General features: G+C 42.5%; 1 protein-coding gene across 1 annotated transcript in view; it reads left to right on the top strand.

Annotated features, from left to right (window-relative positions):
• Positions 1–21,006, top strand: part of LOC126336360 (dehydrogenase/reductase SDR family member 11-like) — a 61,405-nt gene that overhangs the window by 11,248 nt on the left and 29,151 nt on the right. The window contains exon 2 of the mRNA XM_049999954.1: positions 14,933–15,095. Within this exon, the coding sequence (XP_049855911.1) occupies positions 14,933–15,095 (163 nt within the window). The remainder of the gene's footprint in view (positions 1–14,932; positions 15,096–21,006) is intronic.

The following is a 21,006-nucleotide window of genomic DNA, read 5'->3' on the forward strand; positions in this document are numbered from 1 at the left end:
CTACCTAATATATTACTCATTACTTCTCATAATTACTTCATTACTCTGTCAATGTATCGCTATACCTCATTACGCCATCATCTAAGAAACAAGCACCTGCTTTGCTCCTCATGAACAAAAAATGAATTTACAGAACTACACTCTACAGTAACATGTCACAGTTTTATATGCCAGCTTAACTCTCATTGTATAAGAGACAAAATATAAATTGCTAAAAATCATTACTTCATATTATTCTAAACTCTGGCCTGAAGAGAACTACATATACTTACCTTGCTTTTCCACTCGACATATGTTACTGTTGGCAACTGTACCTTAATTTATTCCATTTTACTTGTGCAGAAGGTCTACAGCGTGACATTTTCACACATATGGACAAACCTCTACACGTATGAAATTTCCTGACAGATTAAATCTGTGTGCCGGATCGAGACTCGAACTCCGGACCTCTCCACGTGTAATTGTACACTACTGACCATTAAAATTGCTACGCCACGAAGATGACGTTCTACAGACGACAGGCAAGACTCGGCAAGACTCAGCGGAGCAGCACCTCTGAGGAAGTCCAGCGCAGTCCTGGACGAAACGAAAGGAGCAGAAAAGTTCTTGGACCACGACCTCACATCCCGGAATGTATATCAACAGCCATGACACCCGGTCGTGAAAGCCTTCATTCTACAGGATTTCTATACTTCCTACTCCATTCAGCATTCAGTAAATGTAAAAATAATGAGCATTACTAACATACTAAAGAATACTGACTGCATATTTACATTGAAAATCACTTTCTGAAACTGTTTTCTTCACTGTCAATACTAAAAATTCTTTCTAAACTTACCATACTGTTTATCTCATCATTATCTTTAAACAGTTTGCTTGTAGGGATCGCTGAAAATTTAGTAACATATTTCGTTGCTTTAGAAAAAACTTTTTTGTCATATCCACACTTCATCACATCATTAATTAGTTTAACGTTTTCTTATTGCATTACACTTGCCTTGCTATTAATCTCCAAAGTTTTACATTCCCTGTTAATAGAATACTTCATTGACAGTTTCATTAGTACCTGTACATCAGGAACATTAATATTTACGTCAACAGATTCTGATTGGACCACAAATCCTGAGCACTGATTTTATTTACTTGCTCTGCATCCACAATCAATTTATTATTACTATCACAATCACCTGTATCAGTATTTATATTCATTCTGTCTGTACTACCTCTAGAGCAACATCAGTTGCAAGTTTGTCAAGAAGAGGATTTTTGACACTATTCACAATACTTTCTTCATTTACTGATCTCAGAGTTTCCTGACCACTTTATTCATTTCTATTTTGATAGTAATTGGTAGTTCACAAATTGCTGACTTAACTCCATCTCTGCCTTCAACAACGTCAGCTCATATTTCCAACTTTACTATTGTCTACTATTGGTGTCCTATCGGTGAAATTTCCCACATCTCGGTTACAGATCGTTGAAATATACTTTTACTTTCAGCAGAAATAACGGTGTTTCTGTCTGCAACTCAATATTTTTCTTTAACACTGTTATTCGTTATCTTTCCACATGTTATTTCAATCACAGTCACTGTTTGCAATCCATTTGGATCTACTTCACTAATTACTGATTAATACTTCCCTTCATTATTACACTCATACTGTCATTCATTTTAATCAAAACAACATTCATTAACTGCATACAAGCTACTCCAATATCGTGAAAGTGTTGTATCCTGCCTACTCGTCAAGTATGGGGTTCCTAAGCAACCTGCTTTTTCGGATCAGTAGACAACACTTCCTAAGCTTATTACAAAAGGAATGATTACAATATTTAACTCTGTGAAATACAGATGTGTCACAGGCAAGGGGCGTCAGACAAAACAAGAAATCTCTTCAGAACAGACAATGCTACAAAGTAGAAGCGAAATGCGTTGATGCTATTCTTGAACTCGCTGCTGTAGAACTCGTAACTGGGCCGCGGCGAGGCGGAGCAGCGCTTATGCCATCTTTGTTTAGAGGCTGCTGCCGTCGCGTCTTCGTTCTGGAGAGGGGTCGGTCAGCGTGCAATTTACTGAGGTCATCTCATAGCCCTCTCTTCTTTAACGTTCCCGCTTGGCGTATCGTCGCTTGACTTTATGCAGAAACACAAAGTATCCTTTTTGAATTAATGGTGTCTTGTTCACCCCAAAATCTGACACATCAGTAGCTTTTCCATGCTACGTTTTCCATATTATTTCATTAGCATAATTACAAGAACATGACTCCATTAGTTGCGAATTACTTACGTTTCTGTCAGTCAGTAAATTTTCAGATTCTTTTTCTATCTGACATTTGATCACACTGTTATTCATTATGTGAAGATCATCGCACATTAAATCCACACATTCTGACACTAAATCCACTAAAGCAGCATCTTTCACACCAACAAATTTCTGTTCTACACCCCATTTACAATAGTATCACATTTATTTAAAGTTTCACAAACATCTTCCTCACTAAGTTTGTCAGTGTCAACTAATGGCTCTTCATGATCTATTACTATCACAAATGAGTCACCTTCTCTTCTGACATCAGCTTTCTGCTCAATATCATTTATTTTTCTAACAGTTCATCCACTACCTGCACACATCTTATCACAACATCCTTACCAGTATTAATATTTGCATCTACATTCTCTGTAATAACTCCCGCCTTCTCAATATCAACTGTAATTATTTGCTTTAATTCCAATAACAGTTTTGACCAAGGAGGAGGATATTCAGTCTACTTTTTCTTTAGTTTTTTATATTTTTTCTTGGCATCCGATATCCCTTCTTGTAACCTACTATACACTTAAGAGTTGAAACACTTCCTAACTTACTAATCAGGTCTGTCATTATGCCTACTTCTTTCTTTATTATAGGATTTAGATTGTTGGAAACACTTTTACTCAGCAGATGACTCTTTCTATGTTTCTCCATTACCTTATTAGTACTACTTTGATTAATTAATACTCTCATAAATTAAGTTGTTTTTAGTCACAGGGCTCTTTTTTGTTTGTTGCCCAATCACCTCTGTAACTACCTTTGTTCCCACGAGCATCTGTTTTACTAATTCTGTTTACTGTATAGTCACCTCTATATTGATTTTTATGGCCATATTTCCTTCCACTATTCAAAAACCTGTGTTTTATTTGCTCTTCTGTTCCATATATTTGAAGAAACCATTTATGTGTTTCCTGGTTTCAGATAAAAGCAATTCTTTAATTTCCTGAGACAGTTTGCAATTTAATCCCACAGTTATCATTCCACTACCTAGTTCTTTATCCAAGTATTTAAATTTATTATGCGAATAGTGACAGAAATCACTAAAGGTACCCTTTCTTGGATCATGCCCATCACTTTTCCATAATTCATTTGGCCCGCTGTACTGCTCAGTACTAGGCCACTATTTCTTCAAAAACAAATCCCTACATTCTTAGTGTGGACTACAAGACTGAGAATGTCAGCAGCCCAGTCATGTGAATATCCTCTTAAATATTTGGTCACAAAATACGTTTTATCCTTATTATTCGAAATTTCTGGCAGACCATGGGACTGTCTAATAAAATCAACAGGGTTCACATTACCAAATTCTCTGACATCACTATATTCATTTCAGTGAACATAAAAAGATACATTTGACATGTCGTACACATTATGATTTACTTTCTGAATTTTGCTTACTTTATCTAAGCAGATTCTACATTGTCATTTACTTTTCCCATTTTCTTTCTGTAGAAACTTATATACGTCTTGATTTGTTTGAACTCATTTTAGATCTCGCCCATATTACTATTAAATTTTTTTCTAAGTATGATATGTTTTTCTCAGCAGAACTAGAAACAGAGTCTACTATCTTTTAATTCGCTACACAGACACTGTTAATGCGACTGCCTGGTAAGTGGGAGATCCCAGGTTCGAATCCTGATCTGGCAAGCATTTTCGTTCGTCGCCGCTGATTCCGCATAATGTCCCTATGCAGCTGATACCCATAATCCCTTTCCTTTCCTTTCTCCCACATCAACCTTCAATTTACGTATAGTGCCTCACAGCCACCGATTTCGCTTGGTGTCTGTTCTTTCAGACATGTCCGAAGGAGCAGACACCACACATTCATATAATTGCAAAGAAGTTTACGTAAAGAAAACTTCTGTGACTACAATTTAGAGATATACTTCTTCTTTCTAGCATTGTCCCATGTGTGCCAGGATCCTCTATATTTTATGATTTAGCAGTTTTTACTTTTAAATTTTGTGGACCAGATGTGTCCATAATACAAGGACGACCAGGCCTGTATAACATATGTTAGTGAATTGCATGAACTTCTTTTTGTGAGCTACACACTTGTACCTGTTTATTTATCGTATTTTCTGAGATGTAGATTGAGAACTATAGCAACATTTGTAGGGAACTTCCCAGAAACTACATTAAGACTAGCCTGTATGTATAGTGCTAATCCATACTCTACTGAAAAAATTTAGGAGCTTGTTCAAGGATATTTTCAGAGCACACTGGTATAAGTAACGCGTAATCTCACGTGTCTCGTTACAGAGTAATACTGTATTCTTTCATTTCATTCCCTCTTTTATTTTTTGTACCATGATGGAAATATCTGCACAGCAGTGGAAATATCGACGGTGTGTGTCTTGGGTGGGAGAAAAGTCTTGTTTCCATTCAGTCACGGCATTTCTGTTGACGGCAGGAATGACTGCTTTACTCTTCGTCCTCAATCTTGCACTCAGAAATGCCTGAGTCTGTCTTACGTTTCCTTTTCCACCAGTGTCGGTTGAGCATGGATAGCTATGAACAACAGTTTGGATGCATTTACTGGCGGACAGAGGCCTGCGAGTGCGGTGTTCTGCAGGCCCCACAACATTTCCTGGTCTGCAGAAACCTGCCCAATCCTTGCGCCACAGAAAATATTTATGTAGCAAGTGGTAAGGCATTAAGAACAACTGAATTATGGAACTTACAGTCGATCTAACAGAAAATCCGTGGTGCTTGACAGAAAGTGATTATTGTTATTACTATTTTGTGTTATAAAATAAGTACAAGTGAAATGACACAGTTTCAGAGACTTTAGTGGTCTTGTACAGATACGATTTTATGTATACAATCTGAAGTGGCGAGTGAAAATTTGTACCAAGTGCTGGGAATCGAACACAGGTCTCCTGCTTACTAGGCAGGTGCGATAGCAACTAGGTCACCTTGCACAGCAGTTCACACAGCTGTGTGTATTGCCTCCCTCCTCAGTCCAAATTGTTGACTGGGGCACTGCGTGAATTTGGACTCAGGAGGTAATCCGTGTAGTTGTGTGAACCGCATTGCCAACGTGGCCTACTTGCTAACGCACCTACCTGGTAAGCAGGAGATCTGAGTTCGATTCCCAGCTCTCGTACAAATTTTCACTCGCCACTACAGCCTGTATGTATAAAATAAAATAACAATTGGTTGATACATGCTATGTACAAGGTCTCATGAAGGCTCTATCTGTAGCAAAGACAAACCCATAATAATAATATTTTGAATCTGAGGCTTGATACATTACTCTGTCTTTTGTTTTGTACGTTTAGTGATTGCTTGTTACAGTCTTTTTCAATATTATCAAATAATTTTCATAGTAACAAATGTAACTGAGGTAACAAAACGAATAAATTATAATTATATCATCACCTAGCAATTAGGCACTGCAGATCATGAGTCCCTTATTCATAAACAATAAAAAAGTTGGATGAACAGATTGAATGCTTGGTGCTACACAGCTTTAAGATATTTATTAAAGGACATCTTCAAAAGAACATGAGATGCACTTGAAAAGTTTATATGAAACCAAAAGGTCCCAATGAACGGACATAGTATCAGGGGTCCCACAAGGATCAGTATTATGCCCATTACTTTTTTTCGTTATCTGTTAAGGATGTTTCAGCTACTGTGTTATGTTGCAAATATCACCTAAACGCTGACGACATTCAGTTAAGTCTACATGTAAGACCAATAGACTTATGCGCCTTATCTGTGAGGATGCAGGACATATATTTGAAAGTCAAGACATATATTTGAAACTACTCTTCGTCACTCACGAAAGAATTATTATCACACAGTTGTTCCTCCCTTAATCCTAAACGGGCTGAAACAACTTTTCCTCTTCTGTAAGGAACTTGGGGTTAATTCTGGTCCATCACTTAGACTGGACGGGAAACAAAACTACAGTCTGTAAGAAGATACAATGTCACTTAATTCGCTACAGAAATACAATGAACTATTTACTTTCGAGGTTATAAAGTAACTCGTAGACCCAATAATACTCCCCATACTTGATTACAGTGATGCTATGCTCCAAGGATTTTCATACAAAAGCTGATACAGGCTAAAGCTGGTGTTAAATGCTTGGGTGCGATACATTTCTGATGTATGCTATTCAACCATATCACTCCTGCCTGCGAACAGTTGTCAAGGGTGTGTGCCAATAGGCATAGAGACTATCATACTCTATTCCTGCTCTATCGTCTTCTCATAGATTGCACTGCCTCTTACTTATCTTCAACTCTTACACTACTATCTTAACAACACGGCAAAAATATTCGTTTTCAACAAGTTAAAATCCTCTCTGCATTATCACATAACATTTTCCTGTTCTCTGAATGATTTCCCGTATCAGGACTGCAACTTTGAAACACATTTCCTCAAAAAATCAGAGAAATTAAATTCCTTCCAAACATCAAGACGCAGGTAATGGCCTCCCTACTATCACAATAACCATTTCTCCAGTATACTAGTCCGCAGGTCACTCTCATGAATCCCACTTCCCCTAACACTTTTCTCATCTCTTTTTTTGCAGAGTTGTCTATTTAATTTCTCTTATTTTCTGACAGAAACTCTCACTGTCACTTACATCTTCTCCTCTTTTCCTATCCTTTCCGTTTCTGTAATACTAAACGTGTATTCAAATATGTTGAGCTAATCTATGTTACTCTTAAGGGGGGGTGTTCATGAAATTGATCAAAAATGTCAGTTTTTGATTTTTTATTTATTAGTAGAAATCATGGAAAATAAATTCCCAAAGCTTCAGTTATAAAGTCGCACTGGCAGAGCCTGAAAATGAATTAAATATGTTATGTGACCTTCCCGCCACAGCCATTTTTTGAAGCAACATTTCAGTATGTACAGTCTCAGAGCGATAACAATCCCTACATTCACAATTACAGGTATCCAAAGCAAGCATACAAACACTTGTTTTGTAAATAAAACCGCCTTTTCCTGCTGCCACAAGTGGCAAGCCCATTTACAGGTTTCTGACCTATACTTCTAAAAAAGTGTGTTCATGACAAAATTCAGAATTCAAATAAGTCTCTATATTCTCTCATATGGAAACGATGACCTAAAATCACATTTTCATCTGCTACAGCTCTCAAAATCGCAACTTATGATACAGTCCTTGTATTTAATGATGGGGACGTAGGGAGAATGGGCTTTAAGAGAGCAAATTTCGCTCAAGTTATGTTCAGAAAAACAGGTTTACAGCGCCTTTCTGCAAGTGAAAAGAAAGTTGAAGACCTGGTAAAAGAACGAAGCGGAAAATAAGAAACCTAAAGAGATACCTTTAAGGGGAAGAAGACCATGAGTACAAATATGCGACCTAGTCAAGAGGTGACATAAGATAATACGACAGGTTGTACTTTTAAGTTGCATTTCCTGAAAATTGTGTTTTTAAAGTGTATGTATCCTTTGCTTAGAATCGATGAAGAATAGAATTATGAAATATTGTACAGGTAGTACTATAAACGTAAGAAATATTTTGTCGAGAATAAATTTTGAAAATTGAGTATAAGCTGGGACATGGGCAAAGCGCTTGGAATTTTGCGTGAATTTTCTATTATACCTAGAGAATTGCAAGTAAAAAATTATTAACAGTCTCCAGTTTGATGTATCCAAAAAACCTCATGTCAAAAGCGTACTACTTCCAAAGAGATTACTTGAAACTAAATTTTAAAATTCTATTAAAAACTTAGATATAAAATCCAAGGAAATTAACAGTAAATGTGTTGATTTCACGTAAAGCACAGCACATATTTCATTGTCGTATCTTCAAAACTGTGGATTCGGTGAATCTTTTAAACAGTATATGTTTTTCATGAACGCTTCCCTTAATGCCCTTCACTAATATTATCACTATTTTTACTAATGTCAATTATTATTATTATCACAATTAGCATCAATTATTATATTATTATTATACCTACGAATGTTCTTTAATACCTTTGGCATGTGCTGTTCGTGGTCAGATGTAAGAGAGGGACTTAAGGCCCTAATCTGGTCAGCAAAAAATAAGTAGTTACATAAATATTTCGGACCAAGAGCAGTTAATGTGGTATGCGAATACGATCATTGTCTCGAAAGCCAGCGCGGTGCGCGCTACACAACACTATCAGGGTAATTTTACGATATATGTTTATCTTATAAAACTACACGTGCGGCGCAGGAGCAGAACAAAGGGCAAGCGTTGCTAAAAATTTGCCTTATATAAATGTATAGCGGCGAGTGATTGAAATGTCAGTAAGCACTTTCAGTCACTTCTACGAATGCAGCTAAATGGACTGAAAAATTCCAAGAGATAACGCTGCGTATTTTTACATCTACGAGCTATTTTATTCTGTCTGATGTTATCGCAACAGGTGCATCAGATTTATCTGTAGGTTATGGAAGTAAAAAAGTTCCATGGCACCGTATCAGGTGAAAGTGAAGAGCACCTGATAACGCCGAAGCCAGTAATCAGGAATTATCGCTTGACAACATCCAGCCAAATAGTAAGCTGCACGCGGGGGAAGTTACACGATAAAATAGCAGCACCTCCTAACGCTGAAAAAAATTATGTACATTAGGCGTATCAAGGCAAAGCCACGAAAGACACATAAATAACAACATCATATTCACTATCCTAGACATCACACTTCCATTGATTGACTCAGAAAAATACTTGGTAGTCCGTATGGAGACATATTTCAGCTATACGACGCACATAAGACGGATAATAAGCAACACTAGTCAATGGCCATTCCTCATTAGAAAAAAAATTAGAGGACGTTTCCCTAACTGCTCCGATAGAGCAGCAATATACACCTAAAATACCTTTATTAGAACGATTATAGAGTAGGTTTCTGCAACACTAGCCGAACTAAATCGTCCGACCGTCACTAAACTACACAAATCAAAGAAAAGTTTTGCATCACTTCAGTTTCGAGAGTTTCGGGAGCTACACAGAAAACTGAAATAAAGATCAACATAAACACCACTTCCACCCTTTTTATTGCTCATGAAAACCACACATCGCATGTTGTACCACCATACAGCGAGACCTCCAGAGGTGGTGTTCCTGATTCCTGTAGATGCCGGTACATCTGATACCCAGTAGCATCTCTTGCATTGATGCATGCCTGTATTCGTCGTTGCATACTATCCACAAGTTCAGCAAGGCTCTGTTGGTCCACATTGTCCCACTCTCAACGGCGATTCGTCGTAGCATCACAGTGTGTAGGTCACGTCGTCCAAAAACAACCCTTTTCAGGCTATCCCAGGCATGTTCGATAGGGTCAATGTCTGGGGAAAATGTGGCCACTCTACTCGAGCGATGTCGTTATCCTGAAGGAAGTCATTCTCAAAATGTGCCCTATGTGGGCGCCAATTGCCGTCCATGAAAACGAATGCCTCGCCAATATGCTCCCGATATGGTTGCACTATCGATCGGAGGATGGCATTCACGTATCTCACAGCCGTTACGGCGCCTTCCATGGCCACCATCGGCGTACGTCGGCCGCACACAGTGTCATCCCAAAACAGCTGGGAACCTCCACCTTGCTGCACTCGCTTGGCAGTGTGTCTAAGGCATTCAGCCTGACCAGGTAGCCTCCAAACACGACACCGACGATTGTCTGGTTGAAGGCACAATCATCGGTGAAGAGAACGTGATGCCAATCCTGAGCGGTTCACTCGGCATCTTGTTGGGCCTATCTGTACCGCGGTGTATGTGTCGTAGTTGCAAAGATGGACATCGCCGTGGACGTCGGGAGTGAAGTTACACATCGTCCAGCCTACTGAGCACAGTCTGACTCGTAACGCGACGTCCTGTGGCTGCACGAAAAGCATTATTCAACACGGTGGCGTTGCTTCAGGGTTCCTCCCAGCCATAATCTCTAGATAGCGGTCATCCACTGCAGTAGTAGCTTTTGGGCGGCCTGATTGAGGAATGTCATCGACAGTTCCCGTCTCTCTGTATCTGCTCCATGTCGGAACAACATCGCTTTGGTTCACCCCGAGACGCCTGGACACTCCCCCTGTTGAGAGCCCTTCGTGGCACAAAGTGACAATGCGGACGCGATCGAATCGCGGCATTGACCGTCTAGGCATGGTTGAACTACAAGCAGCACAAGCCGTGTACCTCATTCCTGGTGGAATGATTGGAACTGATCGTACCCCCTCCGTCTAATAGGCGCATACATGGTTGTTTACATCTTTGGGTGGCTTCAGTGACATCTCTGAACAGTCAAATGGACTGTGCCTGTGATACAATATCCATAGTCAACATCTATCGTCAGGCGTCCTGGGAACCAGGGGAATGCAAAACATTTTTTTGATGTGTGTATTTACGACAGAACGATGACTCTCAGTACACTGAGATTGGACATTGGCTATGAAGCATCAGGGATTACCCCAACTGAAACCCGACTTGCGTGACCTATTACAGAATGTGGACAAGAAGTAATTGCACCTTACGTCCTCTATTACCAAAAAGGTGATTCACTGATGCCTTAACAACTGTCCTGTCATACTGTCCGGTCTCCTTGCCAGTGTTTTCCGTGTGTTTCTTTCTTCGACGATTCGGCGAAGAACACCCTCATTCCTTTTCACTCCACCTGTTTTTCGACCTTTTTCTGTAGCACCACGTCGCAAACGCTTCGATTCTCTTCTTTTCCGGTTTTGCCACAGTCCTTGTTTTACTACCGTGCGATGCTGTGCTCCAGAATTACGTTCTCAGAAAATTCTCCAGCGGATTAAGGACAATGTTTAGTAGACTTCTTTCCTCCAGGAACGCCGTCCTTGCCTGCGACAGCACCACATCTTTTCGTATGCTCCTTGCTTCGCCTGTAATTTGTTATTTTTCTTCCAAGGCAGCAGAATTTCTTCAGTTTCTCTACAGTGTGGAACCCAGTTTTGGTACTAAGTTTGTCGTTAATGTCATTACCTTTACTCCTTATTACTCTCATATTTCTTACCAACACACAAAATAGGACCAACACACTAACCAGAATTCCAAGACTAAATAAAAAACTCTGCATCAAATACATCTAACCCTGCCCCCTTCCCTGACAATAGCCGAGAACATCCTATAACTGTACCCTGATATCAGGGCAGGACAAGCTTTACATCTAAGTCAAGATATACCAACCTCACCCAATCTGCTTTCAGGTTTCTTCTATAAATGCGCCGCTAAAGTTTTCATACCGTGTGATACCAGATATATGGTTATAAATTCGGTATAGAATCCTAAAGAAATGCAGGTTACAATATACTAATAATTTGTATTCGTAAAAATTGCACAATTCATTTCAGATATAATTTTCAAACTATATGTGGCATCTTGCCCACTCGTCGCTTATAGGGTGCCTCAGGGATGCAGCAATTCAAACTAATAACATTAGTAGTTTTATTTCTATAAAGCAAATTGACAATACTTAATCCTGGAGTTACATCGTCGTCGCAAGTAACATGCAAACAGCAATAGTCATTGCTATAGGCAAAGTCCAGACAACTAACAGATAAGGATAACAACTACACTCCTGGAAATGGAAAAAAGAACACATTGACACCGGTGTGTCAGACCCACCATACTTGCTCCGGACACTGCGAGAGGGCTGTACAAGCAATGATCACACGCACGGCACAGCGGACACACCAGGAAGCGCGGTGTTGGCCGTCGAATGGCGCTAGCTGCGCAGCATTTGTGCACCGCCGCCGTCAGTGTCAGCCAGTTTGCCGTGGCATACGGAGCTCCATCACAGTCTTTAACACTGGTAGCATGCCGCGACAGCGTGGACGTGAACCGTATGTGCAGTTGACGGACTTTGAGCGAGGGCGTATAGTGGGCATGCGGGAGGCCGGGTGGACGTACCGCCGAATTGCTCAACACGTGGGGCGTAAGGTCTCCACAGTACATCGATGTTGTCGCCAGTGGTCGGCGGAAGGTGCACGTGCCCGTCGACCTGGAACCGGACCGCATTGACGCACGGATGCACGCCAAGACCGTAGTATCCCACGCAGTGCCGTAGGGGACCGCACCGCCACTTCCCAGCAAATTAGGGACACTGTTGCTCTTGGGGTATCGGGGAGGACCATTCGCAACCGTCTCCATGAAGCTGGGCTACGGTCCCGCACACCGTTAGGCCGTCTTCCGCTCACGCCCCAACATCGTGCAGCCCGCCTCCAGTGGTGTCGCGACAGGCGTGAATGGAGGGACGAATGGAGACGTGTCGTCTTCAGCGATGAGAGTCGCTTCTGCCTTGGTGCCAATGATGGTCGTATGCGTGTTTGGCGCCGTGCAGGTGAGCGCCACAATCAGGACTGCATACGACCGAGGCACACAGGGCCAACACCCGGCATCATGTTGTGGGGAGTGATCTCCTACACTGGCCGTACACCTCTGGTGATCGTCGAGGGGACACTGAATAGTGCACGGTACATCGAAACCGTCATCGAACCCATCGTTCTACCATTCCTAGACCAGCAAGGGAACTTGCTGTTCCAACAGGACAATGCACGTTCGCATGTATCCCGTGCCACCCAACGTGCTCTAGAAGGTGTAAGTCAACTACCCTGGCCAGCAAGATCTCCGGATCTGTCCCCCATTGAGCATGTTTGGTACTGGATGAAGCGTCGTTTCACGCGGTCTGCACGTCCAGCACGAACGCTGGTCCAACTGAGGTGCCAGGTGGAAATGGCATGGCAAGCCGTTCCAAAGGACTACAGCCAGCATCTCTACGATCGTCTCCATGGGAGAATAGCAGCCTGCATTGCTGCGAAAGGTGGATATACACTGTACTAGTGCCGACATTGTGCATGCTCTGTTGCCTGCGTCTATGTGCCTGTGGTTCTGTCAGTGTGATCATGTGATGTATCTGACCCCAGGAATGTGTCAATAAAGTTTCCCCTTCCTGGGACAATGAATTCACGGTGTTCTTATTTCAATTTCCAGGAGTGTAGTTGTTCGTGTAAAACGCTCCGCAAGTACTTTCCACTAATGCCAGTACACTGAAGCTATCTCAGCCACCAATGCTGGCAGGAGCGGCGCTTATATTCACTTCTTGCAGAGAGCGCGCCTGGCGCGGTGCGGTCCTATTCCGCGCACCACTAACAGACGTTTCCTCACCGCCTTCTCTAGTCTTGCGTTCTGCATCTTCGTTCCGGAGCTTCTGCTTACGCCAGAACACTATATACCAATCTACACAGTTTGAAACCAACGGAGCTGAAGTTGCGAAAATACATGTTAGCTACCTTCAGCAAAGTTTCAGAAAAATTTGGGTTTGTTGCACTATATCTACATATGCATCTAGATCCATACTCCACAAACCACCTGACGGTGTGTGGCGGAGGGTACCTTGAGTACCTCTATCGGTTCTCCCTTCTATTCCAGCCTCGTATTGTTCGTGGAAAGAAAGATTGTTGGTATGCCTCTGTGTGGGCTCTAATCTCTCTGATTTTATCCTCATGGTCTCTTCGCGAGATAAACGTAGGAGAGAGCAATATACTGCTTGACTCCTCGGCGAAGGTATGTTCTCGAAACTTCAACAAAAGCCCGTACCGAGCTACAGAGCGTCTCTCCTGCAGAGTCTTCCACTGGAGTTTATCTATCATCTCCGTAACGCTTTAGCGATTACCAAATGATCCTGTAACGTAGCGCTCTGCTCTCCGCTGCATCTCTCTATCCCTTCTATCAACCCTATTTGGTACGGATCCCACACTGGTGAACAATATTCAAGCAGTGGGCGAACAACTGTACTGTAACATACTTCCTTTGTTTTCGGATTGCATCTCCTTAGGATTCTTCGAATGAATCTCAGTCTGGCGTCTGCTTTACCGACGATCAACTTTATATCATCATTCCATTTTAAAACACTTCTGGTGCCTACTCCCAGATAATTTATGGAATTAACTGCTTCCAGTTGCTGACCTGCTATATTGGAGCTAAATCATAAAGGATCTTTCTTTCTATGTATTCGCTGCACATTACACTTGTGTACGTTGAGATTCAATTGCCGTTCCCTGCACCATGCGTCAATTCGTTGCAGATCCTACACTTCAGTACAATTTTCCATTGTTACAACCTCTCGATATACTACAGCATAATCCGCAAAAAGCCTCAGTGAACTTCCGATGTTATCCACAACGTCATTTATGTATATCGTGAATAGCAACGGTCATACGACACTCCCCTGCGGCACACCTGAAATCACTCTTACTTCACAAGACTTCCCTCCATTGAGAATGACATCCTGCGTTCTGTTATCTAGGAACTCTTGAATCCTATCACACACTTGGTCTGATAGTCCATATGCTCTTACTTTGTTCATTAAACGACTGTGTGGAACTGTATCGAACGCCATGCGGAAGTCAAGAAATAACGGCATCTACCTGTGAACACGTGTCTATGGCCCTCTGAGTCTTGTGGACGAATAGCGCTAGCTGGATTTCACACGATCGCCTTTTTCGAAACCCATGCTGATTCCTACAGAGTAGATTTCTAGTCTTCAGAAAAGTGATTATACTCGACATAATACGTGTTCCGAAATTCTACATCTGATACCGGAATCCACAATTGTGTGCCTTTACTGCATTCGGTAAGAATGTGTGTTATATGTCCAGGAGCTGGAGCTGAAAGATGCACCGGGCAAACTGCACGCCATAGAAGGAGATGTCAGTAGTGAGGAGAGCATCATGTCCGTCTTCAGGTGGATTCAAGACAACCTGGGTGGCGTCGACGTTCTCATCAACAACGCTGGAGTCTTAGCAGAAGCATCTCCGTCTTGTAAGCGGCATTTACAGGGGTTGGACAAAAATAAGGAAACACTAGAAAGACATTTCCATACTTAATACTGTGAAGGAAACTCACTAAAACCAGCTTCCAGTCGTCTCTGAATGGATAAACACGGATACGGTATGGTTCTCAAGGGAATATTATGCCTTTCTTTCTGCAAAATAGTGGCAAATTCAGGTGACGATGACGAGGTGATAGCGATCACGCACCCTTCTCTCCAAAGCAGATCACAAAGGCTCAATAATATCTGGTGACTGTTGTGGCTAGGGGAGGTGTGGCAGTTCATCCTCGTGCTCGCAAAACCAGCACTGGACGATGAGAGCTGTGTGATCAGGGGCTCCATTGTCCTGGAACACAGCATCTCCATTGGGGAACAAACAGTGTACTGAGGGATGGACCTCATCAGCCACAACTGTCACATTCTCGTGGCAGTAATGCAACCTTGCACAGTAATCTGGAGCCCATGGTATACCACGATATGGCTGTCCAACTTATCACCGAACCCCCAGCATGTTTCCCACTTGGGAAGTAAACTCGGTCAGAAGTTGGAGACAAAGTGAAACAAGACTTATCCGATCAAATAACTTTCTTCCATTGCTCCGTAGTTCAGGTTTTGTGGTTCTGGCACCATGTTTTCCTCCTGATGGCATTTGCATCACTGATGAGTGGTTTTGGAATCCCAGCTCGCCCTGCGATTCCCTGCTTATGGAGCTACCTTCGTGTTGTTTTAGTGGTGACAGGGTTGGCGAGAGCGACGTTTATTCTGCAGTGACTTCTGCTGCTGTTGTCCTTTTACGTCAGAATAATTCTCTTCAATGACCGTCCGTCGCTAACAGTGAATACACATTTTCGGACGCTTTCTGACTTACGGGATGACGTTTCTCCGCTTTCCCTGTAAGAGATATAAAGCTTCGATACCATGCTTCTCGAAAAACAAAATACACCACATTAAAATTGCTACACCACGAAGATGACGTGCTATAGACGCGAAATTTAACCGACAGGATGAAGATGCTGTGATACACAAATTATTAGCTTTTCAGAGCATTCACACAAGGCTGACGCCGGTGGCGTCACCTACAACGTGCTGACACGAGGAAAGTTTCCAACCGGTTTCTCATACACAAGTACCAGCTGACCGGCGTTGCCAGGTGAAACGTTGTTGTGATGCCTCGTGTAAGGAGGAGAAATGCGTACCATCACGTTTCCGACTTTGATAAAGGTCGGATTGTAGGCTATCGCGATTGCGGTTTATCGTATCGCGACATTGCTGCTCACATTGGTCGAGATCCAATGACAGTTAGCAGAATATGGAATCGGTGGGTTCAGGAGGGTAATACGGAACGCCGTGCTGGATCGCAACGGCCTCGTATCACTAGCAGTCGAGATGACAGGCATATTATCCGCATGGCTGTAACGGATCGTGCAGCCACGTCTCGATCCCTGAGTCAACAGATGGGGACGTTTGCAAAACAATAACTATGTGCACGAACAGTTCGACGATGTCTGCAGCAGCATGGACTACCAGCTTCTAGACCGTGGCTGTGGTTACCCTTGACGCTGCATCACAGACAGGAGCACCTGCGATAGTGTACTCAACGACGAACCTGGGTACACGAATCGCAAGACGATACTATTGCGGATGAATCCAGGTTCTATTTACAGCATCATGATGGTCACATCCGTGTTTGGCGACATCGCGGTGAACGCACATTGGAAGTGTTTATTCGTCATCGCCATACCGGCGTATCACACGGTGTGATGGTATGGGTGCCACTGGTCACACGTCTCGGTCACCTCTTCTTCGCACTGACGGCACTTTGAACAGTGGACGTTACATTTCAGGTGTGTTACCACCCGTGGCTCTACCCTTCATTCGATCCCTGCGAAACCCTGAATTTCAGCAGGATAATGCACTTCCGCATACTGCAGGTCCTGTACGGGGCCTTTCTGGACTGCTGCCTACTCTTGATGAACTGTGGTATCGTGTTGAAGCTGCGTGAGCAGCTGTACGTGTACACGCCATCCAAGCTCTGTTTGACTCGATGCCCAGGCGTATCAAGGACGATATTAGGGCCAGAGGTGGTTGTTCTGGGTAATGATTTCTCACGGTCTCTGCACCCAAATTGCGTGAAAATGTAATCACATGTCAGTTCTAGTATACCGGTAATATATTTGCCCAATGAATACCCGTTTATCATCTGCATGTCCTCTTGGTGTAGCAATTTTAATGGCCAGTAGTGTACTTCGGGTTAGTTTGGTTACTGAAGCACCCAACATACGAGCACCAACAACTGGCCCCTCTTGGAATGTACTGACCTTCGACATAATACAGTCATAATTACACAGAACACTGTTCTGACCTAGTGAGGCGGCGCAATGGTTAGCACGCTGGACTCGCATTAGGGATGACGACGGTTCAGACCCGGGACTGGTGATCCTGATTTAAATCGCTTCAGGCAAACGCTGGGATGATCCCTTCGAAAGGCCAATGGGACCGATGACCTCGCTGTTTGGTCCCCTCCCTCGAATCAACCAGACAACCAGTGCTCTGGCCGCGACTGACATTGCGCAGGTGCCGTTCTTTGTCAAATAGTACAGCGTAATCTGCAACCTAGGCTAGGATCTGCATTTACGTTCAAGTATGCATTTCTCTCTGTGTTTCCATACTTTTGTCCAACCTCTGCATACATCTATTTTATACACTTACACTATGTGACCAAAAGTATCTGGACACCTGGCTCAAAATGACTTACAAGTTCGTGGCGCCCTCCATCGGTAATGATGGAATTCAATATGGTGTTGGCCTACCCTTAGCATTGATGGCAGCTTTCGCTCTTCCGGGCATACGTTCAGTCAGGTGCTAGAAGGTTTCTTGGGGAATGGCAGCCCATTCTTCGCGGATTGCTGCACTGAGGAGAGGTATCGATGTCGATCGGTCAGGCGTGGCACGAAGTCGGCGTTCCAAAACATCCCAAAGGTGTTCTGTAGGATTCAGGTCAGGACTCTGTGCAGGTCAGTCTGTTACAGGGATTTTATTGTCGTGTAACCACTCAGCCACAGGCCGTTCATTGTGAACAGGTGCTCGATCGTGTTGATAGATGCAATCGCCAGCCCCGAATTGCTCTTCAACACTGGGAAGGAAGAAGGTGCTTAAAATATCAATGTAGGCCTGTGCTGTGATAGTGCCACGCAGAACAACAAGGGATGCAAGCCCCCGCCATGAGAAACATGACCACACCATGACATCACCGGCTCCGAATTATACTGTTGGCACTACAGACGCTGGCAGATGACGTTCACCGGTCATTCGCCATACCCACACCCTGCCATCGGATCGCCACATTGTGTACCGTGATTCTTCACTACACATAACATTTTTCCACTGTTCAATCGTCCAATCATTACGCCAAGCGAAACGTCGTTTGGCATTTACTGGCGTCATGTGTGACATGAGCAGCCGCTGGACCATGAAATCAAAGTTTTCTCACCTCCCGCATAACTGCCATAGTACTTGAAGTGGCTCCTGATGCAGTATGGAATTCCTGTGTGACGATCTGGATACATCTCCGCCTATTAAACATTAAGACCCTCTTCAACTGTCGGCGGTCTCTGTCAGTCAACAGACGAGGTCGGGCTGTACGCTTTTGTGCTGTACGTGTCCCTTCACATTTCCACTTCACTATCACATCGGAAACAGTGAATCTAGGGATGTTTAGCAGTGTGGAAATCTGGCATACAGACGTGTGACACAAGTGACACTCAAACATCTGACACATTCGAAGTCCTTGAGTTCCGTGGAGCGCCCCATTCTGCTCTCTCACGATGTCTAATGACTGCCGAAGTGGCAGATGTGGAGTACCTGGCAGTAGGTGGCAGCACAATCCAACTAATACGAAAAACGTATGTTTTTGGGGGTGTCCAGATACTTTTGATCACATTGTGTATGTACAGGGTAAAGTACACATGTCTTGATAGTCTTCTTATTCTCAGCCATTGTTTATTTATGCGGAGTATCTTGACTGTACTTGCCAGAGCGTTAATTAGTAAAATCGAATGAAATTTTATACATAAATGATTACAGAACGTAACAGATGAGCTCTTGTGTTATTAAAGCGTCTGGAAAAATGATTGTTCATAATGTTTGCGAAGTATTTTTAAGCCTTTATTTTAAAAAGAACTGTCTAATTAGAATTTTTGACTTATAAGTTATTAAGAAATATTCACTCACCAACTGTGACATGGTCGCGTATACAGTGATCCAATAGTGTCAAATGTTTTTTATTCCAGTCTTTGATCACAATATGAATTCTTTAGACGATGACTGGTTTCAGTCCGTAATGACCATCCTCAGATCTTTTTTACACCATGTCCTAAAGTGATAAAGCCTAATGGCATCGTCAAAACATATAAATATAATCGGCATAGCATCGTCATATAGATCTAAAATAAGGTGTAGAATAGGTCGCATCGTCCACTCAGTCATTATTGCAACTGACTTATCACTTTAGGACATGGTGTAAAAAAGATCTGAGGATTGTCATTACGGACAAACCGGTCATCGTCTAAAGAATTCATATTGTGATCAAAGACTGGAATAAAAAACATTTGAAAATTCAGTCAGTGGACGTAGGCTTCACTTGAGATTTAATGTACCACATATCTCGTCACGGCATTGGCTATATAAGCAAAAATATTAGCAAACTGATAGCAGCCTCAGAGCTGCGTGGGGTGGACAGCAGACGTCCAGAGGAAATGTTTCGGAGCACACCACCTATTACTGGTCTCTGCCGACAGAGTCCGGCAGCAGTACAACAGGACGCAACGGCGGATTCGGCAGAGTCCAACGGCAGTGGACTGTGAGTCCACGTAACGTAACTGGCGATTATTTGCTTGATGCAGCGGCCCAAAGGGAATTGGATTTTCTGCTCTGCAGAAAGTTACATAGCCGTTTTTATAGTCCCCTAGGTGGCTTATTTTATGGGCTGTGGCCACACGGCATAGTTGTCGCCACTTGTGGCCAAACTACCAGACCTACGATGTCTATAGGTATGCTCTCAGCCATTGATACATTTTTGCCAATTGATGCATATATTATAAGATTTACACGCCTTTGATTCAAATCTTCCTGCCTCATTCCTTCTGATAGAGTCCATACAGAATACTATGGCTGATAGATGCGCAGATGGCAGGTCACGTGCGGGGAGAGCGATAGTGGAGGGGGTTGTGTGCAGGCACTGTAGGGGAAATGCAGAGTGCTGAAGGGGAAGTGCTGTTGTAAGCTGAAGCCTACCCTCACATTTTTCATCAACATCGCACAGTGACCATCCAAAAAAATCTGTCACCTCTGCTTGGATTAGTATCTAAAAAAATTCCGCCGAAAATGCAGCAATTTAATTTCGCCTGGCTTATTGACTGTTTGTAACTTTCAGAGAAGTGTCATGATTGGCGAATTTTAAGTGAAACTTATACATTTTTCTTGTTGCCTTGTTAAAATTTGTATCTTTTGCTAAATCACTTTGCTGTTTATACAGTCTTACTTCACTAAGATGTTATACAGATGCAGCTGTGAGAGAATTCTGAAACAGTTGTTTATTAAGTTTATTAAGTGAGGAACTGAAGAAAAGTACAAAATAAACGTGTAACCTCTACACGTGTGTTGTTCCAGAACCCATAGCATTTCTCGTTTCACCAGCTGTCGATGGCTCTAAAAAATGACATTCTTTCATCTAAAAAGTCTGTAGTCAGTAGAATGATATGGTAGATAATAAAGTTTTGCGTAATATTGATACGAAAAGCTATTCTCCTCTTGGTGTGCTATCATTAGCCATAATCTCATTTTGATATCTCAGCCGTTTATGAAATATGAGGAATGTTCTGGATATTTCGCTCTGGCTTTATC

Source organism: Schistocerca gregaria, chromosome 2, assembly GCF_023897955.1.
Source record: "Schistocerca gregaria isolate iqSchGreg1 chromosome 2, iqSchGreg1.2, whole genome shotgun sequence".
Classification (NCBI taxonomy): domain Eukaryota; kingdom Metazoa; phylum Arthropoda; class Insecta; order Orthoptera; family Acrididae; genus Schistocerca; species Schistocerca gregaria.